The 16,982-nt window shown below is 44.2% G+C and overlaps 1 protein-coding gene across 2 annotated transcripts in view; it reads right to left on the bottom strand.

Annotated features, from left to right (window-relative positions):
- Positions 1–16,982, bottom strand: part of plxdc2b (plexin domain containing 2b) — a 42,946-nt gene that overhangs the window by 11,860 nt on the left and 14,104 nt on the right. For both annotated transcript variants that reach the window (XM_011607987.2, XM_011607988.2), the window contains 6 exons: positions 13,067–13,281; positions 7,919–8,065; positions 6,997–7,066; positions 3,648–3,770; positions 869–987; positions 6–105 (listed from right to left, as the gene is read on the bottom strand). In XM_011607987.2, the coding sequence (XP_011606289.1) occupies positions 6–105; positions 869–987; positions 3,648–3,770; positions 6,997–7,066; positions 7,919–8,065; positions 13,067–13,281 (774 nt within the window). The remainder of the gene's footprint in view (positions 1–5; positions 106–868; positions 988–3,647; positions 3,771–6,996; positions 7,067–7,918; positions 8,066–13,066; positions 13,282–16,982) is intronic.

Raw genomic sequence — 16,982 nt, 5'->3', positions numbered from 1 at the left:
CTTACTGGGGATCTGCTGGATCTTGTGGACCACCACAAAGGCATCAGACAGGCCCACCTTCACCGGGTGGTTCACCGAGCTGATCTGCGACACCTCGACCGGAATCTGAAGCAGAAAAATACGACAATCTCACACTGCCCAAACTGAGGGCATCAGTGAGGAAAATATTGGACTTGTGTTGCACTGTTCCCTCCTCACTGCTTTAATCTAGATCTCTGCTGGATTACCAGACTAATCGGCGTTTTATGAAACAACCCAGAATCATTTACGACCACATAATTGTCTCCATAACGGCACGAAAGCATTTAGGGAGTGTTTTAGGAGGGGTACTGAATGATTCTCTCATTTATATCAGCACCATGCTAACATGCTAACAACATGCAAACACATGAGAAGGAAACATGTTTTCTGACAGCTGGAAGCAGCAGTTCCTGATGAACATAACACATAATTTAAAAGTCAGAAAGACAAGAATGAATGGTTCAATTTGGAGTAAAGTAACTTTAACTTTAAATCCCTAATGCTTATTCAATACAAAGGAAACCTTCAAGTGGATTCATTTCTTCTAATGAAATGTGGTTATTAGGTTCAAACTGCTAAATTTGTTTCAAAAGCCTGAAAAATGGGACTGAATGTATTATTTTAGTATTTGTGCTGCTTGTTCAAGACAAAGATGTAAAAATCTGACTTCCAGCACTTGAGATCTGGCTTTTAGTGATTAGTGTGGCGTTGAGTCATAGTCCTAAAGTGCATTAAGATTATTTATTGAGATGTCAGAAAGAACATTATCGCATTATAGGCTGGCTCAGAAAAGCCGTACATGCTCGAGGTAAATATGGAAATCCTAGATAAAGAAAAGCTTTCTTACTTCTTTATATGCGAAGACGATCCTGCCTGTATTGTGCAGCGTCGCCTGGAAGGTGAAGCTTCCCAGGTTGTAGTTGTCCTGAAGGTGGACGTGATCCCACTGCACCACCAGAGCGGTTCCTAAAGGGGGGAAAGGAACACATCTGTGTTGACAACTGTCTCAGATGGGGTGTGAAAGGACTGCTGGCTGGGTGAAGATGTGAGGCGGCAGGAACGCAGATATGGAACAGCACAAACGGACCAAACCGAGTCGGGCCGGGACTGTTCTGAGATGGAAAATAAAGCTTTGGCACCATGTAATGTATGTTTTTCATACTGTAGAGAAGAGCGAGATGGTCCTTTTAAAATAGGAAAATAGAATTCATCCAACTCTTTTGATTATATTTTCACTGAGTGGACCCAGGGATTACTGAATGGATACTTTTTCCATTCTGAAGTGAGAAAATTTAAGGTTTCATAAAGGCAAAACTAAAAAATCGTCTGAAGCTTGCATGTAAAAAAACAACAACACTCGCAACCTCAACAACCGCTGCAGCCTGCAAACACTCAGAGATATCTGTGCTGAAGCTGTAGGACAGGCGTCCCTTACGTAAGAGCTGCACTGGAACTGGGAAACCGTTAGCTTGGAGCTATCATCGAAGGTATATATAATGCAGTCCAAAGATAGACTTCGCTTAATCCTACTGGCGTGTTTTCACATGTTCGGCAGGCAAATTAAAATAATTGAGATGGATCACACTTTTAAGTGCATCAGACATATCGACCTGCACCTTCTTCAGTCCCAAATGAAATCATGGAGCGGCACTTGTGGATTTTTTAAAGACAAGCAGGCTCATTAATAGTCTTTTCTATGATCTGGTCCCTTATTAAATATGCAGCGGTCTAGAGGGGCCTTGGGCTGTACCCTGCAGACAGCACGGCCTCGCATTACTTCTAACACTACTCTGATTTACCGTGAACTCTGGAGAACCTATTGATGTCGAAGCCATTTCCAGGACTGAGCCGCTGGTTTGGCTGCGTGCCACCACAATAGAGGTTTGTTAACATAACTGCCGGTTATTGATTTTTACGTCACGTGACCCAAGCTCTTCCATCTAGTGCGAATAAGTGATTGAGCTCCTCTGCTGGCACTCTGGGAGTGCAGAGGTCATCCCCAAACCTATTATACACTACACGTGGCGCGAACAGATGGTCTCTGGCTCGGAACGTGGAGTTTGGATTCCATATTTTACAAGATGCGATCAATAATACTGGCACACAACAACGGCAGGACAAAATAGAGCGAAATAATAGAAAATACAAGAACGTTTGACATCAACTGGCAATATTTGAAGTGACTGGATGAAAAATAAGTTGGAAGACTGAAGTGTTGCTGCTGTACACGATCGCAGCAGAAGCAATGAACATCTGAGCGAAGACGTGGGCGCTGAGGTGCTGCCTTGTGGCACGGCGTTATTTCTCAGTCAGCACAAGTTAAGCTCAATAAAAGTCTGCTTAAAGATGCATTGAGACCAGGAGATGAGGTGGACGTTATCTCCGGGGCCTGCGGGCTAAAAATACAGAGTGTGCGAGGAAGCGTGGAAGGAAGACACTCCGGCCTTATTTCTAATTCACTTAAAAGCTTAACAAAGTCAAAACAAACAATCGGACGAGTCCGTCCACAGCTCGGTACAGTCCAAGCACATTTAAACCTGTGATCACATGCAGAGGCTGTTAGAGGTTTAATCTTACTTCCACCAATCAAATATCGGCACAACTGCGCTAACTGACGCCAGCGCCACATGCTAGTTGTCTCAGAAGCTGCTCTTGGGCTTTTACCAGTAAACTGACCTTTAAAGGCCCGACTGGCTGTTTTTTTTTCCTTGACCAGAGCCGGAGGGCCGGACTGACACACGGAGAAACGGAAGCACTGAGACTGTGAACAGGTTGATCAGATTTAACCAGGCAAGGCTGATCTAAATCCATTCAAAAGAACATTTCAGCTCTTGAGCTGTTACGAGCCTGTCGGCAGTTGTTCCTCAGCTGTGTTTATGCATTTACCAACATTCGGCCAGAGTTTAAGCTTGCCAAGCCGGTCAGATTTTATATTTTGTCAATTGCTATTTAAAGAAAATTGGATGAGAGAGGAGTTTAAAGCTTCTTTAGGGAAGAAGATTTTGGATTAATGTGGATTAATAGATTAATAAAATAATTTGTGATAATCTAAATGGGATGACACACCACGGTAAAAGTGTCAAAGTGAAGGTCGGTGGTATTTTTACATCAGTGACACAAAAGCGCTCCTTTTCTGTGTGACACCACTTGAAAAGCCATCTTTATTTAGCAGATTCTAATTGCTCAAAAAGAGCCAGATTTCTGATCCTGTCAAGAACAAACGGCTCGTCTCTGTTTACGGTGTGATGGAGAGAACAGCCGACGCTCCCAGGACGGCGCCGAGCTCGGCCCCACCGCTGGGACGGCGGGACACTGACTGATGGACAGCAGCACGGGCAGGGGATCGATAAGCTGTCGTTTCGGTTAAAGTCTGATGAGCTCCACTGCTGAAGGTCAGTCACCGCTGCGGAGGGATTAGACGACGGTGACTGATGTGATGGATGAGGAGCAGCGGAGAAGACGAAGGAGCGGAGCGGAGAGTGAGAGAGCCGCACGTCGGCGTGAACCTGGTGGTAAAATCAACCTTTTTCCCCTCACGATTCAGATGTTTACTGAGACGGAGGAGGAAGCAGGATTTTATCACCAGGATAAAAACAATCTGAAGCCAGCTGGCCTCACGTGGGTACCGTTGTCAAAGTAGATGACCGTAGAGTTTCTGGAGACGCTGGGGTCAAAGTTGGCCATTAGAGGAGCGATGTATTGTGTCGCCGTCAGCATCCGATGGACCACGTCGCCAGTGTAGATGAACCCTGTCGGAGAAGACGAGGAAAAGGAAACTTTAGAAGCAATTTTCTGCAAAAAATCTGGAGACAAATATCTCTATTTCTATATTTTATGAGGCTGTGTGTTTCTCTGACCAGCAGCAGCTCTCAATGAGGATTTTAGTGTTTTATGGAAACAGATGTGCAAGTCTGAAGGGCTTTTAAATATGCTGACTTGGCAGTTTTGCATCATGGTAGGGCTGTAAATCTGACCGGAGCTCTCCTCTGTCCTCCCATGTGTGCCCTAACTCCACATCATCAGTCAGAGATGCTAATGAACACTAATGGCAACAAATAAGAATGATGTTAACTTCTCTAAGTTAGAAAACCTTTTATTTTGAGCATCAAATAAAGAAGTGAGTGTTTTTATTTGGTTTGAACAACTTAATTATATTGCAGTATGACTGGAAAAGTGCTGGAAACATATTTAAGATGGCCATTTGCTGCAGTTTCCTGCTTTTCTCTTACTTACTAGAGTGTCAGGTTCAGAAGCTTTAAGGTGTTTTCATGAATTAATCCCTCTCATTTGATGTACTTTCCGCTCTTTGTTTTATTTCTGCTTAAACACTAAACCTCCACTTAAAATGCTCAGACTTTGCTCACACTTGTGTGTACACAAACCCCATGTCAAAGGGTTTTCTCCTTTATTGCTGCTGCCTCCACTTTCTCCTGACAAACTCCTGAAAGCACAATGCGACTTATTTGACAGTCAAGAGGAAATTAGACAGCGTCTCAATACACTAAAGAGCCGGGAGCCACAGGGTGCTTAATGGAGAAGCGATTCATTCATTATGGCTTTCACTGACACACACCTCAGGCTGACTAGACGACAGGAGTGTGTGTGTGTGGGGGGGGGCAACAGAAAGAGAGGGATGGAAATGAAAAAGTGAGCTGGGTAGAGCAGCGTTGGGAGGGCGGGGCCACTCTTTTCAGGTTCTGTTTATGTGTGCAGATGTACCGCTGTCCAAGCAAAACACAGGCTGGAATTAACGGTCTCCCAAAGACTAAAGGTCCATTTTATTGGAAATTTTGTTTAGACAAGATCTTTCTTCCGCTGTGCTCGGCTGGGTTTTGTTCACAGGAAAGTTCCTGCTTTCAGCCAGAGCTGGTCACACACACCCACACACGAACTCACCTTAACTGGGAGGTTTTCAGATCAACAGTCCAGAGGATTTTTCTCTGGTGTGATTTGGAAGTGATATATTCACTATTGGAAGTGATCCTTCTTGTTCTCTGCATTATTTATTTGGAAGCGTCTGGATTAGGTCCAATTTTCTCAGAATAAATCCTTTTTCTCAGGGTTGTGCAGAGGCGGGTGAAGCGAAAGGTGGGCAGCGATCTGTCATGGGTGTTTAGGTTTCGCCAACAAAAGTGGTGGCGTGGCATAAGCTTGCGCCATCGCGAGGCGTCTTTAATTCCCCCCAGACGTCAAACAATCAGCACGGGTCGCAGAGAGTTAACTGGAAAACAATGAGTTGTGTAATAACTTGCGGTGTGAGGCTCCGGCTTTCCAGAGTTTGTGTTTGTGTTCTGGTTGTAATGTGGAACAGCTGGTTCAGTCAGCAGCCACCAGGTCACAGCTGGAGAACCTTCCATGCAGCTGGTGGTCCCCAGACCATATATCAGCAATGACATTTGCATTTTCTACATGAGGGGCCAGAGCCACATGCATAAAGAGCAGGAGGGAGTCTTACAGGCACTTTTGAAGGTGTTCTTCCAAAAAATATAACTGGGTTATCAGCAAAATGCACATAGTGATGTGGTTTTGGGGCCTAAACTGCCTGTATTTGTAGCAGCTTTTCTTAAAAAAATAAAAAAAATAAAAAAAGCTACACGAGTCTTCATGTCTGCAGTTATGGGTCAAAGAAAGTGTGGAAAAGTTTCGGTAATTGGACAAAATTGCAAGGCCACACAAAATCAGCGGGGATTTGTTGAATTTGCATAAATAGTTGCAATCTCAACACTAATTTCCTGGAGGGGAAGATGTTTTTCAGAGCGACTCTACCCTGCATAAAATTATTGTAGGAGCTCATGTTTGACACAGTTCTGTGCTGATCCTTTGTCTGCGGAGGGGCTGGTGTATTACTGAGACGGATGCAGCTGTTTAAACACGGACGTGAATCCAATCTGCAAATAGTTACTTGCAGTTAATATTTATTAATGCAGCGAGTTACTGACGAGATGATGGAGAAAACAATGGTCCGTGGAAGAGAGCAGGAAGTTATTCTGTGTTGAAAGGATGGGAGGAAAATGAAGGAGAAGCCCCAGAGGTCTGTGAGGCGCAGATAGCTGCCTTCTGGACTCTTTTCTGCCTGCTTTATCACTGCATCTGTCTGGAGTCAGCGCCTCAGAGCTCCGGAGACGGTGCATTCTCCACATCACTCGCCATTTGAAAACCAAAAAAGTCCAATCTGCAGTGATGGAAGATCAGCTGGGAAAGGCAGGATGATGATAAAAGACTGTGGGAGGATTTCTTTATTATCGCTGCAGTCGCACTTGAACGCAGCACGGGAGCAGACGGGCGCGAGGTCGACTTTGGTCTCAGATGTGATAATAGCCGGTTGGGGTGTTGTGGTTTCACTGTCGAGACTGAAGTGGAAAATTGCTCCGCACTTTTTAGGCAAACGCGTCTGCTGTGTCACGTGTCTCCAGAAGCCCCCCTCCAAGCCTCTTTATCCACGTCGTTCAGGGTCTGGAAGGCCAGCTGGCACCGGGACTCCTGTTTCCAGCCCAAACCCTTTGGGCTCATTCCTTCCCCAGTGTGCTGCGGTGCTGCTGGTGCTGAATATCGGGAGTGGTTTGTTTGCTTTATCCCACATCTGTCCACAGAGGTGAAGGACATAGATCTAACTGACAGATAGCCGGTTTGATGGAGCGTTACTGGTTTCATATTCGTTTCTGTGGTTTGTGCCAGCAAGAAAACTATTTAACTGATTTGGTTCTCTTCTGAATTTTTGTTTCTGTTTTTCCGACTCGCCACACTCGCAGCTCTCAGGTACCAGTCGACCCTCTCTAATGCTCCGAACACATGCCGACTCCTTCGTCTCCATTTCCAAAAAGCCTCTCTACTCCAGACTCATTTCACAGACTCCCTTCAACCCCGCAGCAATAACTTCTGTCTGTGTATGCTCTAATATGCCACATGAACGGCAGACCCAAAACCAACAGTCATAACTGCCGTTGGAAGGAGACAGTGGGAGCAGCAATCACTTACCGCCAGTCGCTACAGTGATTTCACGCAGGAAATGTCCATAAAAAGGGAAATCAAAGGACAGATTAACTCTCTGTAAAGGAGAAACGGACAGATCGGCCCAGTCAGACAGAATCAAAGATGAGAAGAATACAGTTGACAAAAATACAATATATTGTATAAATGTATTATACTCACATTCTACAAAGTCGTCAAGAAAATATAACCTTATAAAATTGCTCTTGGACCACATGAACCTGTAATCTTCTCAAAAGCTACATCACCACAAATGACGGTGTGTATATTTATTATTCTGGGATGACCTGGATACGTTACAGTCCCGCTGCAACAATGCCAGTAAATATGCAGCTATTATACCTGATCACAGATTATCATGGTTAATCCTGTGGTAAGCAGCTAATTTTAGTGGTATCCGACGGTCTGGTGATGACCTTGTTTTGAATTTTCTTTCATTGGCTAAAACCTTTTCTCTTGCGGACGACAGCAGCGCCAGGATTTTTTTTTCTTTAGTTTTCCTCATTCTTCGTGCAGTTTCTCAGGATGTCTGCTCCTGTCATAACACATTGCCCTTGTTTGAGGTGATGATGTGACACCTAAATCTCAGCAAAGTTTGAGTTCCTTCTGCACGAATCCCACAATGGAAGTTCCCAAACAGCTTAGTCATAATTCTTGCTTACTATGAACTGATTGGCTTGTTATTGGATTTTGTGTTTCAGATTAGAGGTAGGGGATCAGAACCCACAATGTGTGGCCCTATTCCATCCCCTCACCCCCTCACCAGCGACTGTTCATTTGAATGCTACAAAGGTCTGTGGTTCCAGTCAGATGAACTTTGTGATCAGTATCTTTAAAACTCCAAACATCTATAACCACAAAAAACTCATCCTAAAAAATGATGCCAAACTGGATACCAAGCAAATCTCACCGCCGCCTGTCTGTGAGTGTTGGATAAAATCCCGTGAATCTTCACTTTTTCCTTGTCCATATGGTCGATGTTTACCCACAAGTCCCTGCTCATCGCATCTGTCGGACTGTATGTTTTGGATGTGTAGTAGTCGTGGTCTGTGTCCTCCTGCAAGGGGGGACACAACAAAGGAAATGGGGTTAATTTTACTGCCAGGAAACCAGAATCACCCTGATGAAACCCTTGGCATGTCCAAAATCAATGACATTAGCAGTTTTTTTTTATATCTGCAGATTGGAGTGCCTGTATTTTTAGATGTATTGCTTTCATGGAGCACCCTAAACTCTGTCAATAATCTAATAAAAACAAGACAATGGATGAATCAACTGCCTCTGCTGATCAGGAACCTGCATCATATTATCTTCCAGAGAAGCCTTTACAGATTTCCATGAACCCTGTGGGTGGAACCTGTCTGACTTCATTACTTCTTGTACAAAAAAAGGAAGGCCATCCATGTTGGGTACTTCCCTAATGCTTGTAGTTTTCCATTTCTGTCCAATAAGGAAGGAGGAGGTCAATAATGCTTGAGCGTGATCGCTTACTACTTTGATATTCTGGTTATATTGTTCTACACCATAAAAAGGCAAAGACACTTGGGTGCAACCTTTCATCTTGGTTTTGTTTTTGAATTTAGCTCTGACAGTTACACTGTAAAAAAAGGCACACCATCCAGCCTGTTTATGGATTGCTAAAGCCTCCACAAGATGATAAATATCAAGCATTCTAATAACAGCCAGTCGTTTAAGGTGGTATTGCTTGATTAATTCAGACAAAGCCTGCTGGAAGCCTTTTATCACAAGTGCAGACAAATTGTGTCAGGGAGAAAATGGCCCTCTGGGCTGTTTCAATCAGCACATTATGTCTAGAATAGAAAACAAGGGGACTTTTAAGAAGGAGCAGACGAACCAACGAAAGGCGCTCATACTGCCTCCTAATCAACACAAGATGTTTTCTTCTTTCTTGGGAGATGATTATGGAAAAGTGCAGAGAGAGATAAAGAGTGCTCTGAAGTGTGAGGGGCCACGTTTTCACCTGTATCCACGAGGCTTCTTCAGTTCTGACTGAGGAGACGGGCTGATTCGGTGCGAGCTACGAGGGTGATGGTATCGTGCAAAGCTAAGCTACAACATGATTAGTTGCAAATGAAAATACCTGTATGACATGAAAATGTTTCATATGCTGAATATCTGCAAACATTTGATGAGCAGCAGCACACAGTACTCTGGGTTAATCCAGCCCTCGGTGCAGTATAGTAAAATTCAGCACCTATGTTACAGTCTGCTTATATTTCAGCTATATGCTACACACACACAGACACACACACACACACACACACACACAACAAGCCATCTATAATAGCCATCTATAATTTAGATTACGGTACATATATTAATGACATTGGTATATCTGTTTTTCCTGGTATACCTGGAATTTACAGCTGTATATTTACAGTCTCAGAAGAAGGTTAATGTGGCCTTAAGAGAATTCTGACTCAACTTCATCTCCTGTGTGAAGTGGAGAAACAGAATGTCTGGCCAAATGGATTTCTGTCGGGTTATAAAGGGAAAAGCCAGATGAAATTCCAGATGCAGATTTTTTTTTTGGTTCTTTAATAGCCTCTCAACTCAGAGACTCTAAATAAAAATTATTTGTAGCTTTTCACTTATGGATTTAGGGGATTGTGCCCAGCTTCATTCTAAAGTAAAGGAAATTAGACCTTAAAATGTTTCTGCACAAGAAAATGAAATAAAAATGGCTAAAAAATAAAGTCAAATTGTAATCCCTCTGCTGAAACCACATCTCCACTTGCAAGAAAAAAAATCATGTTTGCACTGGGAGTGTTTGAGCTTTGAATAAATGTTTCAATATGTTGGGATTAAGCCGCATGTCAGGCAGCCCCACACACACATGCACACACACACACACACACACACACATACAGAGAAAAGTGAAAAGTCAGATGAAATTAAAGCTGGGTGGGGGGGGCATCACTCGTGTGTGCAGCTCTTCATCAGCTGATAACACCTGTGATGCATTATTCATGTCTTCCCTCCATCTCCTGCCAATTACACCAGCTCTATCGCATTAATGAGTGTGTGTGTGTGTGCGCGTGTGTGTGTGCGTGTGTGCGTGTGGTTGGGTGGGTGTGTGTGTGTGTGTGGGGGGGTGTGTGAGTCTCAACAGTGTGAATCTAACTAGTGTTGAATAAAAGCCAGACAAAGGTTCAGACAAACACTCATTTGACATTATTTACATGGTGTTGAAAGCAGGCAGAAGAGGGTGAATAAGTAGCCAGGTACGGATCCAGGCACCTGATCTACAATTCAAGTGTTCTTTGGTCTTTGCTGAGATCTGCAGGCAGCCCACTGTGTTCAGAGGGAATGTGGTTGCATTTAAAGGTACAAAGGGCTTACTTCATACATAAAGAAAAAAAATCAGAGTGAGACTCCTAAAAAATAGATTTACCGCATTTCGGTGCTCTTTTTTAATGGAGCCGTATAGACTATGGTCCATTTGGAAGCTACTAGCAAACTAAAGTGTAAAACAAACATCAGATTGTTGGGGGTGAAACAAATTTGCATTCACTGCAGGTTTTAGAAGTGAAGCGTGGTGGGAGTAAAAGCAGAACTGGGAATCAATGGAAGTCTTGGACATTAGCAAGCTGGCTGCTTTCTGCCTCGCTGTGTGAATGTGGTGAAGCTTGTAACCCCTCAAAGAGCCTCTTGAGCTGCGAAGTCCCTGACATCCAATAAAAAGTCTTCACCATAGCCCCATACCATTATTACTGCAGATCAAAGTGAGCTGTGCAAACAATACCCTGAACACTCCGGGCTTACATTGGCAACACTGGTGAAAACAAAGTCCCAAATATGCCTTATTTCCAAAGGAACACATGTAGTTTTGTGTTCCTTTGGACTTCGCCCGTGCTACATCCTGTAATGTGATACAGGCGCTGGAAAAGAAGAGGTTTGTAAAATTTATCGCACAAGTGTCGGTCACATGTGTGTTGGTGTGGTTTGTTATGCTCCTTATAAATACTTGACCAAAAATGGCGCCAGCTGACAGCTGTAAGCAAGCTGAGGTCGGGACCCTGCGTTGGCCTGTGTGGTATGCCGATGAGGTTTTCAGGTGTTTTGTCAGTCCGAGCCGGTGTTGAGAAATGATAAATCAAGTATAAAGAAAAAGGTTGGCTGCCCTTGTTGGAGCACTGGATCTGTTTCTTTCGGTGTTTTGCTCGAAGGGCTGCATTATGAACTCCTTTCTCCCAATTGCAGGTTTAGACATTCATTTTTCTTCCATTTCCATTAAAGATAAGAGCAGTTTATCCAAGGCAGCCACCAAACAGCCTTGTATTTTAGAGTCTTCAGTTCCATCTTTCAAGCCAATGCACCCGCGAGCCTGCTTTATCTAATGTTTAGTTATTACCAGCGCAGCTATCTTTTGAGTATTTTACTGCAACTCTTACTGCAGATTTCAGAGAGGGTTAACATTTTGTGGCGCACTGGTGATCCCTGAGCTTAAACCCAGCGACACCCTTTATTCCGCTCTGACGTCCTCTAATTCTACCTTACAGTGACCTGAAGACGGGAGCCTGTTAAGTCTCAGTTAATGATCTACAGCGCTGGTACAGTGACTCAGGCAGGCGGGGCGTCAGACAGTCTGCTGTTAAAGCTGATATCACTCACAATTTTGCACCATAAATACGAGACAAGTCGGCGGTCTCACAGCGAGCTCGGGTTACAGTTAATCACAGCCAATGCTGTCTCACAACATGTCTACAGCGTGTTAGTGCACAAATTATCCGCCTCAGGAATAAGACACTCATGTGCCAAGTTAAAGTGTTCTACAGCCGATGTGAATCAGCAAGTTCTCCTTGCTGAGTCCTGGAAAGAAACGCGTTTTCAAATGTGATAGAAAACAGCCAGGGTCAATCACTCGGTATGGAGGAAGAGCTGCATGGAATATTCTGGCTGTATCCTGTCCAGCTGGGCATGAACAATTATCTAAATGGTCAATAAATTACACGGGAGTTTGCTGTCAGTCTCCCCTACATTAAAGCCTGTATCCTTCATCTGAACCAACTGCTTTTTGCATTTAAAAATACATAAATCAGGCCTTTAACTGTGCACCTTCAAGACAAGAAAGGAACTTTTGGAGCCAGTAATTAACTGAAAAAGACTAAACATGTTGATGGAAGGCCGGTGCTGCGGGAAGATGGATTATAACACAAATTATGCTTGGAATGTTGTTTACCGTCGGAGATATTTGATGAAATGTGGATTGGTGACAGACTGAGAAATGGACACTCAGTTCCTCCTTCAGAACGAAAATAATCGTTTAATTTACTGCTGGGCTGAAGAACTTGGAACCTTTGACTATGAGGACATTTTTCATGTCTGCAACATGTTAGTGGCTGTTGTGGGTCTTTCTGTGTAATAATAGGAGGAACAACAGGATGTTGGTGCTCTGGTGCATGCATGCACCTAATTGTGCTCTTGTGGATGTGAGGCGTGTTTACAGCTGTGTGATATGAATGTTTGTGTAAGATGAGTGTGTTATTGTTGAAGGTTGATGATCAAAGCCGTCTCTCAGCCCCCCTCAGAGACGTGGGGGCACCTGAGATGATTACAAGCCACAGCAGAAAGCTTAACAAGCTGTCTTAGCCTGGGCGGCCGCCATCATTATGACAGGGCGCCACGGGGCCCATGAACCCAGCAAAACCCCGTAACAAGGGGACACAAGCGATGCCTTTTATTTTCTCAGATACAAACCCTGCTCCATTAACCGCTTCACCAGGTTGATTTCTAGTCCTTCAGGTCATGTGAAAAGGGTATTCGGCCCCATGCAGGAAGAAGACGTACACCTGCTACACTGGTTACTTTGGAGCACCAATTTAGCTTCTTTGTGACTTTTAACAAGAAAAAAAAAAAATTTTTTTTTTGTTATTTACACCGCCTGTACTGTCAATAGTTGTTCATGGTCAACATGCTCAGAACATCAGATGAGGCACAGAACTGGCTCATGTTAATCCACATTAAATTATTAGCACAGACGAGACGAAGATGATCTAGAGGACTTCCCCAAATCTTCTATTAAGCTCCAACCTACCTCGATATGTGAGCTGTTGTCCGTGTCCTCGGCCGACAGCGGTCCCGGGAGTGCATCGGGCTCAAGCTCCTGGTCCTGCTCCTGACTGGCTCTGTTGCTGTCTGTGCTATGCTGCTTCTGGGGAAGCCATCGTCTCCAGCGGTGACTGTACAGCTTCAGGTCCACCGCTGTGTCCTCTTCTCCTTCGTGATCCTGCGTGTACTTGAAGGAGACACCTAGAGAGAAGCAAAAACGCACGTCGTACGTTTATATTCAGATTTTGATGTGGTCCATCATTATGTTAACCTGAATAACAACATGGAAAATATATTCACTTGTAATAGCTTTGAACCGATTCATGAGCATCAGTAGTTGTAACATTCCCATATGGAAATTTAAAGGACTGTCAATTGATGACAAAGGGGCATGTCCTCAGATGGCCAAATCACAGGGATTAGAGATGCCAGATTCCCCGTAGGTATCAAAGAGAGCAGGAGATGGCCTGCTCAGCCCGGCGGTCCTGCGATAATCTGCAGACTTGTTTTTGCTGCTTCAGGCTAATGCTCAGCCTGCATGGATAAGCTCCTGCTCCCCATGACCCAAATCGGATCAAGTCAATTAGCAATAAACTTACTTTTCATTGTGCTCATGCGAAGCTTGAAAGCAAAAGTGTTGAATACAGCTACAGATGTAAACACAATATACCGTTGACTCCACTATAAGTTACGATCCTGTGTTTTATGACCAGACGGAGGTCACTGGGTTTACTAAGCTGACTTGGTTTTCTGCTTTTTCTTCCCTGCTTTCTTCTCTCACACTCACATTTAATTCTCCTTGTCGTCCGCCTCTCCCCGGGCCCCCCACGAGAGGTTCTCAGGAGAGCAGGATGGCCTCGGTGAAACCCAGCGGAGACACTTCAGATGCTAATTTATCCTAAGTGGAAGCTGACACTCGCGTTGCTTTGAGCATCAGAAAGCAACAAGCAGTGAGATCAATCTGCCCTGTGAGTGTGGATGTGGCAACTCTCGACCGAGAAGCGTGCGAAAAGTTAATGGCCGTCTTAAATAGCAATGGAAATAAACACAAACCCATCTATGAAGGTGGACGCTCAAACGGAAAAAGGTTCGATGTTTTTTTTAGCATTTTCTAAAGTGTTTTTAGGTACGGAGCTGCAGCACTTGTTGCCTTCCCTCTGCACATGCTGAGATGACGAGCTGCTGGCAGCTCTCTTGGCAGCAACTAATTGTCCCTAATAGTCATTAGTCACATGTCGTTTGCAGACATAGTAGGCCAGGCCAACTTCCTGTCAATGTGTCCTCTAATCCGAGAGGCACCTCACGTCTATTTTCAACCATTAAACGTCTTTGCTAATGTACGGGGGAAAAGCTATATGCCTAATATACCATGACCACATTATAAGGGCCTTGAATGAATGAATGGCTCCGATTTTCCTGGCATATCTGATCAAGAACCATGATGCACACACGCTCTTGGAAATTTGTTGTGAACACCACCTCTGTGACTCAGGAGCAGCAGATTGTTATTATCTCTTAGTCTTTGGTCAGGCATTTGGGAGGGAGGACTCCTTACTGACACCTAAATAACTTCCCAACAGGACAGCTCTTCTTCCCGGCAAGAGACTCTTCCTCAGCTTTAGAAAGAAAATCTTTTCCCGCCCTCCTCTTCTTTCACTGCGTCTGAAAGCACCCGCATACCTCGACTATGACTGTGTCGAGTCGCCTTGTTGGCCAGACTCGCGCCTGTCAACACCTCTGATTCAAAAACACAGGAGGGGCTGCAATTTGGTTCCACCTCAAGCCTTTCAAGGACATTTAGAAAGTCATAAAACTGCAGAACCGAGGTCCTGTCTTCCCCCATTTTTCCTCTCTTTTCTCACAGTTCCCACCTGACTCGGTGTGCCCAGCAGGGAGCTGCCACACATGAATGGCAAATGGAGGAGGCGGGATGCTTGGATAGATTTGTGCATTCTAGTGTGTGTGGTGTGCATAGAGATTACGGATTAAGGAGAAAGTCTCGTTCCTCCATGGATTCTTAGCTTTTCTATCTCTGGCTGTCAGGGTGCTTAATTTAGTGTCCTTTGCAAGCTACTTTATCAGTGAAGCAGCAGAAGGTGCCAAGCACTCAGGAGGACCTTCTATAGGCTCTGTCACAGCGCCAGTGTCGTGCAGATCAACTCAACAGGTCCAGATATACGAATATTGAAAAGACATAGTTCCTACATCTGTGTGTAAAGATCTCCGTGATGAACAGCAACAGTTTGGATCATGAGAAAACAGTGCAATTATCACTCCACCCAGCTAATCTTATTCTCCTCATTAGCTGTGGTGTATTGGGCCATTTGTCATTTAAGGCACCTCATTACACTAAATCATTCTATGTTATCAAACTCTCCACAGAGAAACAGAGGACAAAGATTTTATTTAATATATACGGAGACCACATCTGCTCCGACCAGCGTGTGAACACTTGCAAATACCCGGTGAATGACAGCGAGGCACCGACGAGCAGAAGCATTCGCTGTACGACATCCTTTCAGCAAGCACATCACATGTCATGAAAGTAAAAGGTGATGACAGTCCTACTAGACTAGCTGATGCTAAAATTAACTGAAAAGACACCGACTGATGAATAAATTAATAAGGTGGATCTAACAGGGTTGCGATGCTGCATTCTCACCCCTTAAGCGCAAATCATTTCACAATGAAATGCATTTTAAAGTGCACGGTTGACAGAAGTGTGCCTGAAATTACCGTGCACAGCAGAAGTGGGCTTCCTGACCTGACGCAGCGTGCATTTTACACATTTATGCAGCCTGTCATTAAGCAAACACATAAAGCAGAGAAAGTTAAAGGCAGACCAGGAGGGACGCAGCACCTGCAGAAGAGACTCCCCTTCAAACGGCGCTCACAAATGGAGGAACGGGCCAATAAAAGCAGGAATGTAGGTGGCTTGAATAGGAAAATCCGTCAAATGCCAGAGATAATCTGTGCCGGAGTCGAAGTTGAGGCAAATTTATAAACAGACATTTAGAGATGTCAGAAATGCCCAGTTTTTCCAGAGAGATTTCACCAGGCCAGATTTAAATTCTTCTCCTCCCAAATGTACATTATGACACAAAATGTTGAGGTCAGAACCTGAAAAACGATAATGGAGCAGGCTAACGTCTAATAAACACTGCAAGCAAGGTGTGAGAAAGTGGCACTAAATAAAGCCCAACATTCATCCTCGACTGTGATAATTACATTCTGCCTTCAGGGTGAAGAAATTCAGGGAGAATATTCAGATAACACAGCAGCTATTTAGATAGGAGGTGTCAGGAGAGCGAGAGTAGATTTTCTGGCTTTAGGATCAAGTTCAACGTAGTTTCAAAACAAGTTTTAAAATTAACATAATTGTTCTTTCTTCGGCTAATTTTCTTTTCACTGGAAATTTTAAAAACAACTAAATACTCTGGACATAAAATCCAAACAGGCTAAGCCACAAAGAACAGACTGATATACCCAAACACACAGAATCAAACCCCTAACCATAGGGTTTTAAGTGTTGGACCAAACCAACGTGGAGGCTGCTGTCACCGCCGTGGCTTTCTTTATGTAATTGGTGGTTGCCTTGGCTGAGGCATTGGTCAATTCAGAAAATGTATACGAAGACGCTTTGGCAAAGGGAGCAACACGAAGGTGTGGACGGCTGCAGACAGACGGGGATTAGTAGAAAATATACGTCCTGAGGTGCACGGCTATGTACGAATTCAGGATTCCAGTCAGGCGCGGTATCTGTCTCATATTTCAGAGGACTGACTGATATAGTGTGGGCTGACGAAGCGCTGCTCTTGGCATCCTTCCACCGTTCAGCTTTGCCAGCCAGCAACAGGAGCAGGAGCCCCGGTGATCTTGAGAAGGATCAGGCTGCAAAATCC

Source organism: Takifugu rubripes, chromosome 10 (genome assembly GCF_901000725.2).
Source record: "Takifugu rubripes chromosome 10, fTakRub1.2, whole genome shotgun sequence".
Classification (NCBI taxonomy): domain Eukaryota; kingdom Metazoa; phylum Chordata; class Actinopteri; order Tetraodontiformes; family Tetraodontidae; genus Takifugu; species Takifugu rubripes.
Note: the sequence above shows the minus strand (reverse complement) of the source record. Positions and strands in the feature narration are given on the sequence as shown.